Genomic DNA, 22,262 nt, shown 5'->3' with positions numbered 1-22,262 from the left:
AATAGATTGTTACATAACAGTTGGGGCGTTTACAGAGGAGTAGCCTATCTATCAAGGAAGAGCAAGATTATAGGCCTATTGAGATTTATTTGTAAACGCCGACCGAATTATCCGGATTACTGCAGCCCCTGATGTCTTCTGTTTTACGCGAATGCTTGGAGAATTTAAACAATTCCTGGATACAATTTACACAAATAGTAACGCGATGCCATGTCCGATACTAATGTAAACTCACTCGTCCCCACCCAAACTTTACAATAACCAGTAAAAATAGTGTGGAGGCAATGGTTCCCAAAGATTGACACAAGGCTCATCCAAATATGTCGAAGAATTCACAAACAGCTTTGAACGACGTGGAATCTACCCAATAGTTTTCCAAGAGAAAAGACCGCCCCTGTGTTGGTTCCACCAATAACAAAATAAAGTAACTTGATAGTCAAATGGGCATCAGAATCAAGAGTGAATGCGCACATCTTTACGACATATTTGGAGTGGCGGACGGGGGCGGTTACAGGTTTGTAACACATTTTGGTGTTATTTTAAGCAATCTCACTGAGAAATAAACACAGACAATGTAATTTTGGAATGCTAGTTATAGTTGCGCATTCAAAATGACTTCCAGCACTGTACATATATAATTTAACAACATATTCCGAGAGCGACATTGTCGCTGTAAAAGGTGTCTAATGTTAATAAGCTAACAGTAGGTAGCAGTCAAAGCTAGGTAGCAAGCGATTGCTAGCTAGCTGGTTTTCAAGCTAACTAGCTACCGAACTAGCAAGGTGAGTAGCAGCTAATAAAGAGGTTTGATAATTGATAAGCTTGCTTGCTAACTAACCATGTACTTACATATAGCAATGGATAAACACTTAGTACAGACAAGTAACGTTAAAAACAGTATACTACCGCAAACGTGTGGAATGTAGTTCATTTCTCGGCTGGAGATGAAGATACTATCTTGCTAGCGAACTTTGCCCGGCCTCTTGCAAAAGCAAGGCAACGTTTTGCAGAATAACCGGAAAACCAAGATCAAGCATGCTAGTCAGCTAGCTACTCGTATGTTGGGAATCGATGTTGTTAATGAGTAGGCTATCGCGAAACCCTAACAAACAATTCTGTATTCGTAGTTATCCAGGAGGGCATCATATAGATTGATAATGTTAATTGGATGGCAACAAATTTATATCAGGATCAGTAAATGAGTATTTTCTAGGTGGTAGCAGTTCGGTCCTTGAGCTGTTGTAGTCGGTGTTTTACGAAGCACCAGAGTTAAATTTGGACATTGGCTGATGTTATGTATGTGTTTTTCGGATAGAGATAGTTGTCTTAGCCAGTGTAGCTTGGTTAAAACAATATTGATCAAATTTACTTGGATGTCTACATTAGGCGTAATCGTAGACATCGTTATGTATATCGTTAGCTGCGACTGCACTGCTGTTGGCAAGAACAAGCTCTCTGTTGCAACGTTATTCATTAATTGAATGGCATTATCTCGTTTTGCATTTAACTTGGTGCTGGAACCGAACCAAGCCTTGGATAAATCTGTTCTATTATTAAACTGAACACAAATTATATCTCATACAATTGATTTCCTAGCATTTGTTTTTACCGTCAACGACTATCAGTTGTCTGGTTGTCAGACAGTAACAGTTCCCCCCCGTTATTCTGACTTTTCCTGAAAATGGTTCATTTGTTTGACCAAAATATATTGATTATTGCAGCGTAATTGGAATCTTTAAGGGCCGTGTTTGTTTAGCTTTGTGTCAGTTGTAGCTTTCATTAGACAATTGTAGGCTGAAGCGGGGTGTTGTTTGTCATTATTTGGATGCTCTTTGGAGCAGATTCCTGGAGTGAGGAGCCCGTTCGCATTTCACCGGTGGTAGAAAACAATGGAGACAGAAATTGAACAGCAGGAGGGAGAGACTACGTTCAGCAACACTGACACTAACGGTAAGGGCATACATACTTCGTAATTTAGCAGTCCAAACATATACTCACATGCTTAAGCGGGCCAATATCGTAAAACCCAGAGAACTCGTATTTATCTGCTAGACAAAAGCGTCTGCCAAATCCCCTTAAACATAACCCCAACCCTAAGATTGGGCCTGATCACTTGTCAGATGCTGGTTGCACTAGCAGTCTGATATTCCTGCGAATGATTTTGTATAGTAAGTTCCTACTGCCGCTCTGGAGATCTGATAGTCAAGTAGTCCTCACTGCTATGTGGAATTCTACAATTTTGGGTGAATAGGATGTTACTTGTTGGAGCTTTTTGATCGATCGGTGTAGAGGCATTTTAGTCTGAGAGATGGTCGTTTTTGTATGAAATTAAAGCTGAAGTGTGTCACTACATTGCCACTGCCAGGAAAACGCCCTGCTGAGGACATGGATGAGGAACAGGCCTTCAAGCGCTCCCGCAACACAGATGAAATGGTGGAGCTTCGTGTGCTACTGCAAAGCAAGGTGAGCATTCACCTTCATCTCTGACCAAATGATGAGGATGTTCCTGCATCCAGCCTCATCTCACTTAGTCCACAAAATCAAACAAAGTAGCAACTTCACAATATCAATGAGTTTTGGGTGTATGACCACGTTTGTGCAGAATTGTATTACCTAGACAACTCCTCAGCCATCATCACCTATCATTTGAGCTGAAGTCAATCTTTAATGATTTATTGTGACAAAATTGTTCCAATATTCTTTTATTGGAATTTTTACACACCGTATATGATTGAACATGTTTTCTTTCTGCTTCACACCAGAATGCAGGAGCTGTAATCGGCAAAGGTGGCAAGAACATTAAAGCCTTGCGTACAGACGTGAGTATTCCCAGCTGGGGCCAGTGACAGGGTTTTTTTTATTATTCTTAATATTATTATATTATTATTTTTTTGTTTTCTTTTGTCTGGTTGTTTTTTTAATGTGGGATGTAGGAAGGAGTTCTTATTGTGAGCAATAACAGTAGCTCTCCTCTAGTGGGCTAGAACTGTTTTGGTCCCTGACAAGTCTCTGTATCCTCTTGTTTGTCCAACTACTTAACCGTAATGATAACACTGCCTCATGCTAATGAAACCTCCCATTGACTGCTGTTTTTGAGAAAAAGAAAACTAAAAGTCCAAACCTGAAATCCATCAAGTCTTTTAAAAAAAGTCCCTTGAATAAATAGACAGTCAGTTTCACTTGGAGAAAGAAAGAGAAAAAAAAAAAGAAACTTGCTGCATGTCCGTCGAACTGTTGCCTGATAGTTTGACCCAGTTTTGTTGGCTGTCTTGCTGAAACTCTGCACCTATGGGTTGGCTCATGCAGACAGACATAATGGGTCCAGATTTGGGGGGGGATTGAGTGGGATGGGAGAGACACAGGTGTGTCCATGTGACTATCTTTTGGAAATGGGGTGTAGAGGAGTAATCCACCTCAGGCCTCCAGTTGTTCTGAAGGAGGTCTTCTTGCGCCAGCTGTTGCCCTGGTTGACAACCAAAACCCAAAAAGCAAACAAAACAACCCTTTCGACAGTTGTCTCGACACTTGAGCTGACCCAATAGTTTCTGGGAGTAAGTAAAGAGACACAAGCACTTCTCTAGCCCAGTAGTCCATTTGAAATGTTACCTTTTGCTTTGAGCTGGATGAGATCACTCGCCGTGTTCTTGTGCACTCACATGCCAGACTTGCCAGTCTCATCTTTTTTTTTTTTTTACTTTAATTTTTTTTTTATCTTTTTGGTTTTATATTTTTCTTTTAAGGACAGTAGAGTGATGAGTATAGCCTGTATTCAATTAAAAATGTATTCCTTCTCCCCCTTTTCCCTCTCCTTTTACTTTTTTATTTTTGGCCACCTTCCTCCGTTGCCCATGTTCTGGATCGACATGCCCCTCCTGCGTTGCCCACCTTGACGTTGGCCCAACCTCCGCCCCTGAACGCCCGCCCGCCCATCTGACACCCCGGTTGGCCCCGCCCATAAACGTGCCCCTTCTGCCATAAATGGGCACCTTACTTGCCAACTTGTGATTGAATGCCCCTGCCCAATGCCAACCTCCACGGCCAATGCAGTACAATGCCAGTGTATCAGTCCCTGACAGCAGTGGCCCAGAGCGGTATGTCCCACCAAGTTGTTGCCTCACTGCCTGATTAGATCAGAGAACACATGTCTTTTGATAACCTGCCTTCTGTTTCATTTTAACATTTTTACACATGAAGTATACCCCCCTCCCCACCCCACCCCTTTTAAGAAACGTGTATTGTTCCATTTATTTATTTAATTTTATATATGTCTTACTCCCCCCTCCCCACCCCACCCCTCCCCCATTCAGTATTTCATTTTAATATGGACCTTTTTCTTTGTCACTCCAGTGTTACACACATACACACTCACACACACACACTCACACTCACACATGAACATGTTCATAGAGTTGTCCCACACATAGGAAGTGATTCCATTCTCTTTAATTTATTTAAAATGGAAGGAGCACAGCTTCAAGATTTGGAACCTTTTTTTCTGTAATTTTCTTAAAGTTGTTCCCCTGCTTTTAGAATGAGAGATTGCCAATTATCTTTCATTTTTAAACCGTGAATTATGGAAATCCAAAAAGAAAACTTTCTCGCTCTGTCCTTGTGGCCCACCTTGCTCCCCCCTTACCCCTGCCCCTCCCCCTCCCCCAAACCCCCACCTCACTGTTCTCAACATTGCTGTTCATGATTTGAGCGAGTGCTGTGCCTTCCAGAAAATTCACTCTGTCACTTCCATCACTGTTGTCTAGTTTTTAATTTCCTCCTGGTGCTGCATCTTTGTCCCCCCCCCTGTTTTTTTGTTTTGTCTCTTTCTTTCTCTCTCTCTCTTTCTCTCTCTGTCTTTTTTCTCTCCGTCTCTGGCCCCTTACTCTCCTCCCATCAGTTCAGACTGTTAAGCTGCCAAACTTCTCATCTGCCCTCTCCCCTTCCCCTCGCTCCTGTTCGCCACCTACTGGCCACCACTCGCATCTGCCCCCCCCCTGCTTCCTTTGGTTTTGTTTGGTTTTGCTTGTAGTTCTACCCCCCTCCTCAACCCCTCTCCCCCCGCCCCCCCCTCTCCTCCAATTCCTCTTTTGTCACCGTGAGAAGGTGTGCCAATGGCACGGTTTTGCGATGGCGAATCTTGCACTATAGCTGCTTATAATATAAATATATAGATAAATATTTGTTTTGACATGTTTCTTTAGATTCAAATTCCTTCCTCCAGATTTTTGTTTCGCTGGTGGTGGGTTTGAAAACAAAACAAAAAAAACCCAACAACTAAAGCAACCATTTTCTCTCTCTGTGTGTCTGTGTCCCTCTCTGAATCTCACGCATTACTTTGTGGCCATTTTGTGCCCACCCTAATCTGAGCCCTTCCAAGAAAGTTGCCCATTCCTCCAGGTCTTTTGTCTCTTCTTTGTTGAATGTTTGCGATCAGCGAGTGCATGTCAGCTGCCCGTTAATTCAGTCGAGTGTTGGGGAAATTTGAAACATGTGTTCAACAGTCCTGTTTTATGTTTGATTTTTTCCCTTTTTTCTTTCTTTTCCTTTTTTTTCTCTCTCTTGAATCTGCACTCTTTTGTTATTCTTTTGCTCATGCTTCACCAGAATGTTTATTCTAAAAATGTTGTCCGCTTTCCTTCCCCCCTGTTTTTGCCGTTGTCCGCCATTATGCTTGATTACCCCTTTGGCTCTCCAGCATCCTGAGCGTTAGTGCTGATATCGAAACCATCGGTGAAATTCTCCTCAAGATCATCCCTACCTTGGAGGAGGTGAGTGCAGTAGTCCTAGTACTCTTTAAAAAAAAAAAGAATTGCGTGCACCCTCAACATTCAGGAAGTGAGAAGTGAAATATGACTTGGAAGTACACTCGGTGTGGACTAGAATGCTCCTACCAGTGAACGCAAACAACTAGAAGGATCGTCAGATAATTAGAAGCGACAAGAGTTATTTTGAATCATTCGGCAGAAAATTGCCACGTAGTTCATCGATGGGAGAAGCCAGTCTGCGACCTCATATGGAAAAAATGAGCCTGCTAGCCATCGCTAAACCACAACCTGTGGGATTTGTTCAGTGGCAGGAACGCTGTGATATCTTTGCACTAAACTCTGTCTGTTCTTTTGCAGTACCAGCATTACAATGGCATCGACTTTGACTGTGAGCTTCGCCTACTTATCCACCAGAGTCTGGCAGGAGGTATCATTGGGGTCAAAGGTGCCAAAATTAAGGAGCTTAGGGAGGTAAGAACCCCTGTGAAGAATTCCTTATTAGCTCACATCAGTGTTGGTATAGGTGACCAGTCCTTCCTTGATTCATATTCCCAGATTTATATGTGGTGGTATGTATGTTGTTGTCAGGGGTGATCCAGTTCTTAGACATCTGTTATATTTACTTCTAGAACACCCAGACCACAATCAAGCTCTTTCAGGAATGTTGTCCTCATTCCACCGACCGTGTGGTTCTGGTGGGGGGGAAACCGGAGCGAGTGGTGGAGTGCATCAAAGTCATCCTGGAGCTGACCTCTGAGGTGAGAACCTCTGAAAATAGCCGGCATCCCTCGTTTCACCTCACGGCATGCAGCAAGAACCTTTGACACTGGGCATTTTCTTTGAGATGCACAAAGACTATCAGACCTGATTTTGTCAGACATTTGTAAATGAGTTGAGGAGGAAGACTTGTTGACACGTTGGTTGGCTTGTTGTTTGTAAGGACAAATTCTTCAACCAGTCGTTTTATTCTGGAAAAAAACATGGAAACTCTGCATTCCTTCTTTTGATCCCCTTGTGTTTAACCCTAACCCATCACCTCTCTGCTTTTAGGCTCCGATTAAGGGCCGCGCCCAGCCCTACGACCCCAACTTCTATGACGAGACCTATGACTATGGTGGCTTCACCATGATGTTCGAGGAGCGTGGGCGCAGACCCATGGGGGGGTTCCCCATGCGCGGACGGGGGGGCTTTGAGCGGATGCCGCCAGGCGGCCGCGGAGGTCGCCCCATGCCCCCGTCCAGGAGGGACTATGACGACATGAGCCCCCGCCGTGGTCCACCACCTCCACCGCCTGGCAGGGGAGGACGCGGTGGCAGCAGGGCCCGCAACTTGCCTCTTCCCCCACCGCCGCCACCTAGAGGGGGGTAAGGGAATCACACACACACACACACACACACCACAAATCCTAGCACCAGCAACCTCTTAAATCAGTCGCTACTGGAGTGCTTCACCTTCTGTAGTGTAGTCCTGGCTGCTGTCTTGAACTCTGACTTTGGTAGCAACACACATGTACCCTAACAGGACTTTCCTTGTTCTTTAGAGGTGACCGGTTTTCTCACCAGAGCTACCATGGCAATATGGATGACAGACCAAAGTGAGTACAGTCATTAGTAGTGACTTCTCCGTTTTCTCTTTTAAAGAGCTTCAGCAGAATCTCTCCAATGCAAATGAAACGTACACCCTGAGAATTAGATGTCCTGTGTCATTTCTAATTTCTACATGTGCCCATTACATTTATAGATTGTCCCTCAGTAATAAACTCAATTGCCTGTTGAGCGGCCATTTTGAAAGCCTATCTCCTGTGACGAGAACCAGACTTGGTTCTAGCTCAGGTTAAACGAGTTTAACAGCCCTGCACTGAGGTGGAGCAGGTTATTAAGAGCCATTTTGGCGCTTTCCTCACCCATGGCCACCGCACGAGCAAGGCCAAATATGTCCGCTGGTTTTGTTTTACAAGAAAAGTGTCTTTGATATGGGTTTTTTACATTTTAAAACTGACAAAATTGATCAAAATGACCCAGCATGTTGCAAGTTTTGATATGCAAAATGTTAATATATGTAGTATGTTAATATGATCTGGTGATACAGTTTTACCCTGCTTGACTGAAGTGGCTCTGTGCATGAGTACATTTGTGTTGAGATGAACAGGAAGGCTGAGGCTTTCAGATAGTAAACCACAGGAGTGAATTATTACCAGTTTATTATTTTTTTATTTTTTTATCTAGCTTCCTGTTGCATTTGCGCATCATCTGCATTTAGGCGTAATCTATTATGATTGTTGGATTAGTACATTTGTTATTGCGAATTTTGCCATTTGTGGAGTAAAATAATGTGATAAGTTTTCAAGTGTTACATTTTCAATTTGGCCTCGTTACATTTCTCCAATTTCTAATCTTTTAATTTCTGCATGCAGCGACAGAAGAGGGCGGCCTGGAGATCGCTATGACAGCATGGTGAGCAAAAATGTCAAAATCCCACGTTTCTGGCTTTATCAAGAACTATTCTGCTCAAAATGACAAATTATAGGTTGTCAATATTGCTTTTCATTCGGCAAAGAAAACCCCAATGGAAGAGCTATGCCTTGCACTTGCAGTAAGAGAGGAAAAGGAACTGCCTGTTCAGTGTGGATGAAATGGCAGTGTTATGGATGCATATGTGGAGCACTCATCCAGTGTGCACTGGTTTGGCCTGCTGTTGCTAGGCAACAGATTTTTGAATTACTTGTTGCCTAGGTTACCAAGGAGCAGTTAAATACGTAGGTGAAAGCCACCGCAGTCGCCAGCTAACTCTCCAGGCAAACGCAGAGCGAGTGTCTGGATGGATCCAGCCGGCTTGTTAGCGCGTGCCATTTAGTGCCACGCCGAATGCAGTCTTCCACTTCCCTTTCATACAAATGATGCTTCCAAACGTAATTGGTTGCTTATTAAAGTCTAACTTCTTTCGTTGTGTGAATGTTTTTCTTGAAGCACTTTTACCAACCTGATGACTCCTTCTTTCTCTCTCCCCCCCCCCCCCTTCCTCTCTTTCTATCATTTATTCCTTGCCTGTAGAGTGGAGGCTATGGTAAGTAGTCATGCATGCCATTTCTGTTCAACTCAACTCTGCCTTGTATGTGTTCGTTTGCCTTGATATCAGACACAAGTACTTCCTATTGTTAGTGCCACTCCTTCCTGCCTTTCAGAAGGCCCCAACTGCTTTTGAAACCTTCATGAATGTCCCCGTTACCTCCCTCTCCCCCCCTCCCCCACTTACATTTCTCTTTCTCCGCTCTTTTAATTTAAAGACAATAATTCTTCTTGGGAGCCCTTCCAGTCAGGTGAGATTACATGTATTTTTTTTTTTTTTACCTAACCATTGCTGAAGGCAATATCTACAGCTGTTTGTCTCAATGAAATGAAAGTAGTATTGAATACATAAGTAGGAGTGAATTTAATGCGTTCTAGGTGGACGGGGATCATACAGTGACATTGGGGGACCAGTCATCACAACACAAGTCACCATCCCTAAAGATGTGAGTGGGAGCCTAGTGATGGCACCACCCAAATGCTTCCAGTCAAACACATGGAACCTCTCGTGCTATATTACATTCACACAGGCACAAAATTCACACTGAAGTGCAAATGACACACACACACACACACACACACATACACACTTGTATCCAACCAAGTGTGTAATCAAGCACAGGACTTCCCAGGAGAAAAATGTAACTTGATGACACACACACACACACACACACACACACACACACACACACACACACACACACACACACACACACACACACACATGTATCCAACCAAGTGTGTAACCAAGCACAGGACTTCCCAGGAGAAACATTTAACTTGATGACACACACAGACACACGCAACCAAAATTCTAACCTCACTCGTCACACTGACATAATTTCTGTCTTTGCACATAATTTCTTAATTTCCCTGTGTGGTATTTTCTCTAAAAAGTGAAATCTGTGTGTGCGTGTGTGTAGCTGGCTGGCTCCATCATTGGTAAGGGTGGGCAGAGGATCAAGCAGATCCGTCATGAGTCTGGAGCGTCCATCAAGATCGACGAGCCTCTGGAGGGATCCGAGGACCGCATCATCACAATCACGGGCACACAGGATCAGATCCAGAACGCACAGTACCTGCTGCAGAACAGGTGAGTGTATTCATATGTGAGTGTGTGTGTGTGTGTGCACATTTTCCTCTTACACACCCTCACCATCGCGTGTTACTGTTTCCACTGTCTCTGTCCTCGTTTCTCTCTTCCCACAGTTGTGCTGTATATCTCCATCTAGTTTGCACTCCTAAGGGTTGTTTGTTTTGATTACACAATTACAACATATTGTAGATTGTTGCAAAAAAAGCACAGAATGATTTGAGCAATTACTGCAATTTTGTGTTAAAGTATTTGTATAACATAAATAATTATATTAAATTATGTATAATGTATTGAAAATGTCTTGCTTATTTGCCATTTTTGAAGTGACCAACCCTCCCTGAAATGTGTGACCCCACATGACCCTTTCCTGTGTCCACCCCCGCCCCCTTCTGACTAATCTCTAATCCCTTCCTAACATACTGTCCTGTGTGAAATTGCTGTTACGGTGAAATTGCTGCCATTTGACGGGAAGCTTGGCGGGAGAGAAAGAGGGGGAGGAAAAAAGAAATCGATTGTGGGATGTCTTTTTTTTTTTTTTTTTTTTGTGACTTGGGGAAACGGGTGGACTTGTTTTTTTTTAAAATATTTTTTAACAAAAAAAAAAACAAAAAAAACAAGCTGGCTTGCTTCTGTGTGGAAGACTTGTGATTTTGTTGTTGTTAGTTAGATGAAGTGACAACAAATCGCAGTCTACCCTACAGCACAGGCTTGGCCTCGTCTGGCTCCTCACACGCTCTCAGCATTTCACATGCCTGTCCTCCTCGTCCTCCCTCTCTCCCTTACCCACTCACACTTGCACGCAACCTCTGCCGCACAGTCCAGACATGTTACCCAAGCTCGACGTGTGTGACTGCGCACTACTACTCCCTATACCCCCCCTCCATCCTCCTCTCCCTCCCTCCCTAACCCTTTCCTCTCCTCGGCTCTCTTGATGAGGAGGCATCCTAACCCTGCTAACGTGATGTTCAGTCCTGATTGTGCCAAGCGGGAGTGACCTGCACAGGGCTAATTGACAAGCATGTGTTCTAATCTTTCTGCCTGATCGTGATTGTTCTGACCTGCTCCATCCTTGGGTTTTTCTCCCTATAAGGCTTGGTGTAACACACACACACACACACACACACACACACACACACACACCCCTACTTTGAATATGTTAAACTTGCACGCCTGGTTAAAACCAGATTTCTTGCTCACTTATGCAACTTTTCCTTTCCCTATCCCACACCACACCACCCTACACATACACATCATCATATATGCTCTCACATTCCTTCCTCTCCAACATGGAGTGTGTCCTTATCTGGTCTTTTTTAGTAGCCAGAATCTTTTTCTCTCTCTCTCTGGGAGAAGTTACCGGTCCTGTGACTGGCTTGCATCTCTCTTTCCTGACATCATCTCACTCTGGTTCCTTCGTTTCCTATTTACAGCGTGAAGCAGTACTCCGGCCGCTTCTTCTAGACGACAACAGAAATCCCCCAGCCAAACTGCCATGAGCCCCCACACCCCAATCCAACCCCCACATACCCCCCCCCCCCTTCCTGTTTCAAACCTGCTTCTTTTCAAAGCCGACATTCCTCTCAGCCTTTCTGGGTAGATGTGCCCCCCACTTCATTTATTCACTCATTCAGTCATCTTATCGTTTTTATTAAAGAAAAGAAGCGAAAAAGTAAAAAAAAAAAAAACGATACCGCTATGTGTAAAATGTCTGGATATCTTTTAAAAGGCAGCAGAATGAGTTATTTCTCTATTTCTAGTATGACTCTTTTGTTTTGGTTCCTCTTTGTCTTTCTGCTTGTAATGTTGGAGGGAGCTCACCTGTTTGTCCAAGTTTGTTTTGGCCTTACCTGAGCTGCATGCAGTGTTGGCCGCAACCATGCAGAATGTAATCTTGTTTTATAACATTTTTATTTAAAAAGAAAAATAAATGAAATAGAAATTTCTTTTCGCCATTTTTTTCTCTTTCTTTTGGTTTTGAGTTGAAACAATAGTGTTGCTTTTTTAAAAAAAAATAATAATAAAAAATGTAAATATACATGGATTGTTTGGTAAGAGTTTAAATATCAGTACAGTTTTTATTTTGAAAAATTTCCATTTATTATTAATTGGCTAAAGAGGGTGCAAGGATGGACTGGGGTGTATTTTTCTGTCCTCTTTCATTTTTCTATATACAAAACAAACAAAAAATAAACCCCACCTGATTCTCTATGCTGTGTGAAGCCACTCTGGTGAGAAGAGTATGTGGGGTGGGACAGACTGACCATTTCTACTACACATCAATGTTTGGGATCCCTCTAGCTTTGACGACGCTTGTGTTTTTGTACGTGTTGTTCGTAAGCATTTTTAACATTTTAGATGGGGATCTTACCAGGCACCAGTCAAGATTTGGGGGCAAAAACAAAAAGACAAAGCTTTTCTATGTAGCTGGGTGGCATGTCCCTCACCCCACCCCTCGTTCTCTTACTCATGTCTGTCTCGGTCTCTTAATCTCTCTCTGCCCCTCTGGTCTCTGTAGAATGTGCTGCAAGTATTGAGTAATAAAGTCTGTGCCACCTTTTACTAATACTTGAAGTGTGTCTGTGTTTTTATACTACTGTTTGTGCCCTGATGCAACTGTGTTTTGGCTTACTGAGAAATGCAGTTGGTCTCAGAATTGATTGCATTTCACCAGGTCATGAGAGACTTTGGGCTTCGAGCAGTCGTGCCTTACTATTAAGGACAGAAAGTCTGCGCACCTCGATCTTTCTGTGCTCTTATCACAGCTGTTAGAAAGCCATTAGTAGGGGGACTTGGGGCTGAGTCGGAGTTGGTTGAGAGAGCTCAAGGATAGATAGAGACCTAGACATGACACGGTTTATAAAGCATTTTCAAGAAGAATCCTAGAGACTCTGTTTCTCGGCTGCAGACATCAACCTAGTCATATAAATGGACATTGTGTATACCAATAGTACACTAATAATCTGTGTGTGTGTGTGTGTGTGTTCAAAGCAAATTCATTATGAAGAAAGAACAGTTTAGGGTTATGCAGCTCTAAATTTGGCATTTATGTTTTGTTAATCTACTTGACAGCTTTATTGTAAACCACAATCAGATATCGGTTTTATGTATGCAGATGAATTACTTGGTATCCTGTTGTAGTTATCTGGTATCCTATTCTGACTAAAGTTAGCGATTAGTTTTTACTAGCATGTGTATTTTCACTGCTGTCATTTCACAATGCTTCCTGAAACGGCTTGCTCTCCCGGATGTACGTTTTCCTTGAATGAACAGGGCTTTGCAGCCTTCTCTAAAGACAACAGATGGCAGCATTGTCATAGGAGTGGGTGTTGCTTGGATGGGCCTCAGTAGGTGGTCACAAAAACCCTTCTCTATTTTACATTCGAAGATTTAAATACACAAAATGTAAAAAGCCTATCCGGAAATGTACACAACATCTTGCATTCGGTTTTATGGACGCTCCCTTTCATTTCTGTTTCAGTTCCGTTATCAGAGGCTGTAATTAAGTCCCCTGTTCTACCCTTGTAATGCGTTTAAGTTCGAAGTGTTTTTGGAGTTTGACACTAAGTGGAAAGTTACTAGTCACGTTGATCTTTATTGCCAAGGGATTTATGGCACATTACCCTATGGCCGGAGAGGTGTCCTTTCGTCTCTGTGGGTTGGTGCCCGTCAGCAGGGAATTCTTCTAGCGCCAACTGGACCATATGCAATGTAGCCTTACAGGGTTTATTATTTAGTCTTGGCCCAAGTGTTTTCTCAAAATATCGAACAATTCTGTGTCACAATTCTTGTGGCGATGGGCAGTTTCTTTCTCCTCTATTCTACGAAGAAATAGGTAAATGGAGCAACCCCAGGGTCAATCCGGTACATGTCTAAACGATATAGTGCTAAGACATTCCGAGGGGACATTACAGTAGTCTGCTCTGCTTCATGGGCGTAGGACGGCCCCTCCAAGCGTACACAATTTCGAGGCTTGAAACCTAAGTGGCTTGTACAAGGTGTGGAATGGTTGTCGATTACAACCAGGCTGTCATCACGCACCCCATGCTAAATGCCAGCAGGTTAAAAATTACCAAAAACACCACCACCCTAAACATATTAATGTCCGACTCGAAACGATACTTTGTTGCAGCCCCTCAGCAGCAACATTCCATTCATCAGTGTATCCATTAGCCTCAGTTTATGCATTTGTTTTGTTTAGGGGGGCTGCTAGCCTACTGCTCGACAGGAAAAAAACAAACATGCCGAACACATTAAGCTACATTACCAATGTCTACTGTGAACATTTACATTTATTTAACATAACATGGACATGAACATGCTGTTGGCTCGCATCGCTATGCTGTGAATGTTTGGGAAGTTGTTGATGTGTCGTATTTCCCACACATTGGGTCAAACTGCTTCCTCACAGAGCGTCGTCCTCCCAGCCAAACACACCCCTCCTCAGTTCAAAACGTCACATGGCTGGGAGTGGATGGTGCCTTTAATGAAATTACATATGGAATAGCCGAAAGTGGGAATCGAAGGTACTTCAGCAGGAATTAACCGGGTGCAAAATGCCACTGCACATTTTTCAGGTATGCGATCAAACTAACGTACAGTATGCTCAAATCTGTTATGTTTCTGAAGCTTTAGTATTTTTTTCATTGGATTTTCCAGTATATAACTGTACTCCAGTCTAGTGGTTCGAAGGGAATTGGAGTGAAAGTCCGCCATATTCAGCTTTACCACGCCCGGAGTCGAGCTATTGGGGAGAAAGACTTGAATATAACAGATTATTTCGTGCGATTGTTTCTATCTTGACAAATTTCCAAACGCAAATAAGATAAAGGATCATCGCCCTTTTTCGTTTGACAAAAGAATCGATTTGATGAGGAAGAAAGACCTGACAAGACTGAAAGACCACAGCTAATAAGAACGGATGACTATGGAGACAGTATTCCAAAAGGATCTGTTGCTCAAGTAAGAATTAAAGGCAAATCAGACTGACTTGGATTGCACTCTTTGGTTGGGTGAGACTCTGGGCAGAAGAACGTGAAACAGTCGGGATGACCCACACTGAAAAAATTGTAGGTTTCCTGTGATTTCCGTGGACAATTTCATGATTCGAATTTTTAAATCCATTTTCTCCAGGCTATAAAAACACATCATCTTACTGCGTGGCATTACACCCATGCATTGTTTTATTTTTCCTCAATGGATTTTTTGAAAAAGTCTTAAATAAGCAAAATAGTCACCCACAGCGTTTTCTTTCGGAGAATCATGACTCTGGACTCCATAATGGCGTGTTGCCTAAGCGAGGAGGCGAAAGAAGCCAGGCGGATCAACGACGAAATCGAGAGGCAGCTCCGCCGGGACAAGAAAGACGCCCGTCGAGAGCTAAAGCTACTGCTACTCGGTATGGAATGGTGAAACACCCCACATTTCTTTCCACTTGTAAGACATGTTGTTTGCAGTGATTGCCGTCATTAATGCAAAACTTTTGTGCATGTAAATAAGGTGGTTGAAGGGCCAGCTAGATAAATGTAATTATGGCTATGGCTGTTGTGGTTTAACCAGCATGTTTCCGAGATGGACATGAATTTTACAGCTGGGCCCGATAATCTTTTATCTTTTAACTTGGTGGGCTATTACATGACTATTCACTCAGCTATTTGTAAACGTGTGGGTGTTCACAAACCTTTGGTGCTTTGCTGGCTCCAGATGTAGCCACACACACACACGCACAAGACAACGTTAATCACTGACATAGGCTACTGATATGTCGCTGGTATGGGTGGGTAAATGTCGTATAGTGCTTTCGAAAGGAGACTGTATACTACTTAACAGCCATCAGGATGAGATGCTCACGGCTGCTTCCTCAAAACAAGCTATCGCATTGAATTAATGGGCGTAGTGTGGTCAGCCGTACGCTATGCCCCGCACATACACTTATCTACTCAACCTTCACCAACTTTTTTTGTCACCGACGAAAACCTATTATGATATGTAATGTGACTGGCTGGAACCCGTGCCAGACCACATGGATATCCTGATCGGTATATGGTGCAGTAAACCAGGGGAGCGGGCTACTGTAATTATTGACATGTGGGTATTTGTAGCCAATGGCACCTCTATTGAAATTCTTAGAAACGATCGACTCTTCTCATAGATACCATATACCATCAGTTTACTGCCAAACAGAAAAACGCCATAAGTGCTCTGGTGTTCATAAATAATATGTAAAGTCAGGTGGGCGCATTCTAGCATTATGGCACATTTAGGTTTTTGCCACTTCTCAAATACCATGCTGCTGCTGTTGTTGAGGGGGGGTTGAATGGAGTACATTTCACCACAGTTTCTGCATTTCCTGACTCTGACCTTTGCCCTCTGCTCTCAGGCACTGGCGAGAGTGGGAAAAGCACCTTCATCAAGCAGATGAGGATCATCCACGGGTCAGGCTACACCGAGGAGGACAAGAAAGGCTTCACCAAGCTGGTGTACCAGAACATCTTCACCTCTGTGCAGTCCATGATCCGAGCCATGGAGACCCTGATGATCCCCTACAAGTATGAGCACAACAAGGTACATGATGCCTTCCTGGCTTTTAAGTACATGACATTCGGAAGCCCTACACATACACACGCATGGCCTTGTGAGAGTAACCAGAGGTTGTGAGTGAGTGCTCTGAAGCATAAGGCGTTTATGGTTTAAGAGACGTGTGTGTGTGTGTGTGTGTGTGTGTGTGTGTGTGTGTGTGTGTGTGTGTGTGTGTGTGTGTGTGTGTGTGTGTGTGTGTGTGTGTGTGTGTGTGTCAGAGAGAGAGAGAGAGAGACACAGAGAGATAGAGACCCTGTAGACATTAGGCAGGCAGGACCAAGACTGACAGGAGGGGCTGATCCGTCTCTGGTTCAGTGGGACATATGGAGTCTGCAGTGACTTGGGCCCGGACTTTAACATTAGGAAGGGTGCGACGCCAGCCAGGTTCTGACTCTGATTATATTCTATGGATCCACCCAGTTTAATAGCCAGTCTATGTGCTATAGACATTTTAATACTTGGGCAGTTGAAGTTTTACCTTTGCCTTTACTGTCAATGTACACTATATGTGTTAAAGTATTTGTTTTTGTCTATTGGACTTATTTTTATTTATGGGCTTATTTTATGAAATATTTGTTGTACTTCGTGGCATTTTATATTTTTAAACTTTTACATTTGTTTCTTATTCTGATCCCAAGTTGATTTAAAAAAAAAATAAATCTTTCTTTGTTTACTTCTTTCCTCATTTTACGGCATAGACTTTATTTTTGTTATTATCTTTTATATTTATATATATAATTTTTTGGAGTCTTCATCTGGTTCCACTTCATTTCAGAGTCTGGAAAGCACCTTGGGCTCTCACCAGAGAGAGGCTATACAAATAAAGTTATTACATATCATTATTGTTATGTAGGAGAGCTGTAGTCTCATAGGCACATATTGCGATGTGCACAGCTGTGTCTCTGAACTGACATCCATATTGTCGGAAAACTCCCAGTGACTTCACCCTTGCCTACGAAGTAGGCCAACTCATGAGACAAATGCCACGAGAGAGTGGTGGTGATGGGGGTGGGGGGCAGAATCACTTTGGTTAATCACGGCGCTCGTCTTAATGAGATTATCCCCCCAAGCTATGAAATTAATTATACAAATTCACTGCCTTACAGAAATGTGCTGCCACCTCTTTTCCATTTCCAGATAGAGGCCGAAGGGAAGCCTATTTCTCCTCTTTGTGTGTGTGTGTGTGTGTGTGTGTGTGTGTCTGACTGAGGAAAGTGTTACGGTGTGTCACAAAACTCTTGTCTGAAGTTTGTCAGTAGTGGGTCACCACTAAGCAGTAGTGAGCGTGGACTTTGGAGAACTGAAACCGAAACCTGGTTTCGTCTCAACTGCAAGACGTAACTTAATTGGGTCAGACGGTTTGCCTGTGAAGTGTAGTAAGACTTTTTGTAGTAAGACTTGATGGAGTAGGCCTTTTAGTAGGTGATGGTTGTCAGCTCGGAAAGTGTTTTTTCATTAGGTGCATACGTTTAATCCTTTGTTACGTTTTCATTCAGTGTTTGTAAGCACATGCTGTTTTCAATACACAACTTAAAAGTTTCCTGATGTCATGATTCCCTGTGTGTTTAGCATGGAGTTTAACTAATCCCCCCCCACTTTTCCCATTCTATAGGGCAACGCTAATGTTGTACGTGAAGTGGATGTAGAGAAGGTCTCATCATTTTCAAACCCTTATGTGGATGCCGTTAAAAGTCTATGGAACGACCCAGGAATCCAGGAGTGCTATGATCGGAGAAGGGAATACCAGCTCTCCGACTCGACCAAATAGTGAGTGCTTCTCGTCCTCTTCCTGCACAGTGATTTAATTAAGTCATTTAGCTGGCCAATGCCTTTGAGTACTAATGGAATTTGGCAGCAAAAACTGCTTTATTAAATTTTAGTTCTTGTCTTGGGGTTGAACTCAATAGGAGGAATTACCTGTTAAGCAACATGTAAACTGGCCATTCAGAGCCCAAGAAGAGTCTTGAGATTTAATCTCAGGAAAAGTAGGGAAATTGAATGTTGGCTGTTTGTGTTGGTCTGATTTTTTTGTTTTGTTTTTCAGTCAGATGCAAATGTCCAGGTCCACATTATGTCTTTTTTCACTTAGTCTGCGCCCTGTCAAAAGATATAATTAGGGGTCAAGAGCACTGTAAACTTTATAAGGATCCCTGTGTCACTTTCGACAAGAGTCTGCTGAGAACCATAGACTATAAAAACATAAACATTTTAGGCTTATCTAAACCTGGGATCATTCAAAATCAGGTTTTTTATAGATATGTTAGGCTACGTAGTCTTATTTTCACATGTCGTTGAAACACATTTGATTGTAATGGACATTCTTGGTTTGATTGTCCACCCCCAACCTCTCTTCAGTTACCTGAACGCAGTGGATCGCATTTCTGACCCTTGCTTTGTGCCCACCCAACAAGATGTCCTCAGAGTGCGAGTACCCACCACCGGCATCATCGAGTATCCATTTGACCTTCAGAGCGTCATCTTTAGGTAACCCTTCACCACATCTCTACTCTTATTTGGGGGGGGGGTCTCTGCCTGAAATGTGGGGTGAAAGGTCTCCTCCTCCTCTCTCCATCTTGGTCTTTCCTGTGGGGGAATTTTTCGATGGTAGTGTTACTCCATGTTACTCTACTTTTAAAAAAAGGTTTATCTGCCAGCCCTCTTACGGTTCCAAAGCCCTTTGCTGTAGTGAAGCGCCATAAACGACCACTCCAGACTGACCTTTGACCTGTTTTGGCGTCTTGCAGGATGGTGGACGTGGGCGGCCAGCGGTCAGAGAGAAGGAAGTGGATCCACTGCTTCGAGAATGTCACCTCCATAATGTTTCTGGTGGCGCTGAGCGAATACGACCAGGTCCTGGTTGAATCCGACAACGAGGTGAGGGCATTACCTGTTAGTGGCCAGCAGGGGGAGATTAGAGGCCTGACAAAGGTCTTCCTATTGCTCTTTCTCTCTCTGTGTGTGTGTGTGTGTGTGTGTGTCTGTCTCTTTCCCCCTCTCGTTCCCGCTGCCTTCTTCTCGCTCTCACACCCTCTCTCCACTCTTTGTCTTAATTAGTATCTCTCTCTCTTTCTCTCTTTCTCTTGTGCGCGCTCTTTGTCAGCTGCAAAAACAGATCGTCTTGGGAGTGCTGCCCCTGCCAGTGGCCGTTGCTTGCATTGTATTTTCTTTTTCTCAATTCAAGGATCAACAGGTGTTCCTGTTTAGGTCATTGTGTTTCCTTTTTCCTTTTTTATCAGGAAGACAATGATATTAGTCACCATGTGTTATTCTACAGCTGTAGTTATGGAAGCTCCTGTTGATATAGATACCATCTCTCGTCAGGACTGTTTTTAATGTTTTTTTTCTGAGCAGTGTGACCGTGAAATAATTAATTTCTCTAATCTGAAAACCATTATTATGCTTAAATACTTTAAATTCCACTAATATCTATATAAACTGTAAGATAAATAACAGAATATCTGTGTATAAATTGACTGAGCAGTATTGTAGTGTGTACAATCCGCAATACAGTTGGTTGCTTTTTATGAAGCGCCTGGGTTTTTTGGGAGTGGCATCACTGGTGTCATGTCAGCCTGCAAAAACATCAGTGACCTGTAGAGGGCAATGTATGATCAGGGCTTTTTGAACATATGAGGCGCAGGGTTTTGGCCATCATTTTAGCAGTTGCTTTCACAATTGCATAAACGGCTAATCTGTCAGAGCTGCTGTTTGAAAGCAAGGTATTATCAGGACAAGTCCATAGAGGCAGCGAAGCGCCCTCATGTGTCGTAGAGCAATACCTAAAAGCATTTGACAAGTTGGACTTTACCTTTAACTTTACACATGGTAAGTACTAAAATGTCATACTTTGTTTTGTTATTTCTGCACAGAACCGGATGGAGGAGAGCAAAGCATTATTTAGGACGATAATAACGTATCCCTGGTTCCAGAACTCCTCTGTCATACTATTTCTGAATAAGAAAGATCTGCTGGAGGAGAAGATCAATTACTCTCATCTGGTGGATTACTTCCCAGAATATGATGGTTGGTCATTTGTCTGTATTGCCTGTATTTTACTATTCTTGGGATTTGTATCATCTGTTAAATTCATAGATGTAAATAACGATGCCTCTTCAGAGCAATGTCATGGTACTAGTTTGTAGTTTACTAGTTTGTTCTACATTTTTGTACATTTTGTTTATAAATATGAAAATGTGTACTTAATTATTAAGGGATATCTATGCCTATGTCTACATCCATAGGTTTATCTATGCCAATTTTATCTTTCACAATTAATGGTAAAATGTAGAAGATCAGTTAGTTAACCTGTAGTTAACCAGTTCTAATCCCCATTCTGCCATCTGTAAATCTTAGTATTCCAGTTGTATTGAACCAATTTTTCTTGTTCAGACCAATTAATAATGAAGTAATCATTCTTAACTGGTTGCTCACAGGGCCCCAGCGAGATGCTCAGGCAGGGAGAGAGTTCATCCTGAAGATGTTTGTGGACCTCAACCCCGACAGCGATAAGATCATCTACTCGCACTTCACCTGCGCCACCGACACCGAGAACATCCGCTTTGTCTTTGCCGCCGTCAAAGACACCATCCTGCAGCTCAACCTCAAAGAGTATAATCTCGTGTAGACCCCACACACCCCACTTCGCCCCTGAGAAGACATACGCGCAAAGTCTATTATATCCATATTCAAGGAATTAAAAAAGAAGCTGGTCGCTGTATGAGTTGGTTGGATGGATGGATGGATGGATGGATGGATGCACACCCCCAGCCCCAGGCCCACGCCCACCCTACCTTCGTCAGCTACAGCTAGACCACACCAGCCCCCTCCCCTGCTGGGGAAATGGCACGCGCAACGTGGAGACATTCCACTTTTCTTGCATTTGGTTGCGTCACAGGTGTCGTTGATTTGAAAAGCAAGCTTTCTATTGAATCGGGGCTGAGATATCAATAATTACAGAACACTACTGCGTCCTTATTTATTTGCACCTTGGAGCTTGTTTACAAGGTCCACCTTGAATTATTCTAATTATTATTATTGTTGTTATTATTATTATTATTATTCATTTTTAAAGAGAATCAATTGTCAGTGGACGTTTACTGTACGAAACGCTTGGAGAGAGATGCTTCTGAGGCGGTGCGCCAAGTTCCCTAATCTTCCAATTTTTCTTTTCTGAGGAACCTGTGGGGTGTTCCATAAAGTTGCCTTTCCTCCCACAAAATATGCTCTCCTCTCTAGGCTGAAATTTGAAGAATGTGCATGTTCGACTCCAACTGCAATTGGCCTGTGCTTTGTTTCTGCACACAAATGTACGAATATTTTCCTGAAGGACAAGCAAATGTGTGTTTTTGAAAACCAATTGTCTGTATACTAAATTACTGCAACTAATATGGCATTCTGTCCCAGGCTTGAGGCAGTTGAGAATGATCGATTGTATGCGGGAGGCAGGTCTTGGCACCGCATCCATTGGTCCGTCTCTCTCTCTCTATCTCTCTCTCTATTTTTCTTTTTGACATGGGAGTGAGTGTACATTGTATGGTTGACTGCGGTATTGTTATGGTATGAAGTCGAATTGAACTATGTGCCACATTTTTGTTTTTGCTTTTTATTGTTTTTAAATATGTTTGTCTTATATTTGCCAAATGCATATAGCAACACTACTACCACCACCACCACCACCACCACCCCCCCCCCCCCCCCTCTCACCTTACACACACACACACACACACACACACACACATACACAATCACGAGCACATTAACGTTGTA

General features: G+C 42.9%; 2 protein-coding genes across 8 annotated transcripts in view; both read left to right on the top strand.

The window, feature by feature from the left end:
* The first annotated feature begins 465 nt into the window (after window positions 1-465).
* LOC134100459 (heterogeneous nuclear ribonucleoprotein K-like) overlaps window positions 466-22,262 on the top strand; it is a 51,399-nt gene continuing 29,602 nt past the window's right edge. For 3 of the 6 annotated variants that reach the window (XM_062553659.1, XM_062553657.1, XM_062553654.1), the window contains exons 1-8: window positions 466-514; window positions 1,842-1,950; window positions 2,366-2,463; window positions 2,763-2,819; window positions 4,048-4,091; window positions 5,690-5,762; window positions 6,117-6,230; window positions 6,389-6,398. In XM_062553659.1, the coding sequence (XP_062409643.1) occupies window positions 1,890-1,950; window positions 2,366-2,463; window positions 2,763-2,819; window positions 4,048-4,091; window positions 5,690-5,762; window positions 6,117-6,230; window positions 6,389-6,398 (457 nt within the window). In that variant the 5' untranslated portion in view covers window positions 466-514; window positions 1,842-1,889. Of the gene's footprint in view, window positions 515-630; window positions 783-1,841; window positions 1,951-2,365; window positions 2,464-2,762; window positions 2,820-4,047; window positions 4,092-5,689; window positions 5,763-6,116; window positions 6,231-6,388; window positions 6,518-6,809; window positions 7,124-7,299; window positions 7,354-8,172; window positions 8,213-8,809; window positions 8,823-9,202; window positions 9,271-9,747; window positions 9,918-11,350; window positions 12,484-22,262 lie in introns of those variants that run through there. The other 3 variants (XM_062553660.1, XM_062553656.1, XM_062553658.1) reach the window with 3 other exon arrangements.
* LOC134100460 (guanine nucleotide-binding protein G(q) subunit alpha) lies at window positions 14,014-22,000 on the top strand. Of its 2 annotated transcripts, XM_062553663.1 has the most exons (8): window positions 14,426-14,494; window positions 14,577-15,315; window positions 16,297-16,481; window positions 18,109-18,263; window positions 18,852-18,980; window positions 19,241-19,370; window positions 20,366-20,519; window positions 20,930-22,000. In XM_062553663.1, the coding sequence occupies exons 2-8, from the start codon at window positions 15,180-15,182 to the stop codon at window positions 21,118-21,120; spliced, it is 1,080 nt and encodes a 359-aa protein (XP_062409647.1). In that variant the 5' UTR covers window positions 14,426-14,494; window positions 14,577-15,179; the 3' UTR covers window positions 21,121-22,000. The 2 variants fall into 2 exon arrangements, with proteins under 2 accessions (XP_062409646.1, XP_062409647.1); XM_062553662.1 differs by having other exon boundaries at window positions 14,014-15,315.

The sequence above is a fragment of the Sardina pilchardus genome, chromosome 14, assembly GCF_963854185.1.
Source record: "Sardina pilchardus chromosome 14, fSarPil1.1, whole genome shotgun sequence".
Taxonomy (NCBI): Eukaryota; Metazoa; Chordata; class Actinopteri; order Clupeiformes; family Clupeidae; genus Sardina; species Sardina pilchardus.
This window is presented reverse-complemented; position numbering and strand designations above follow the sequence as displayed.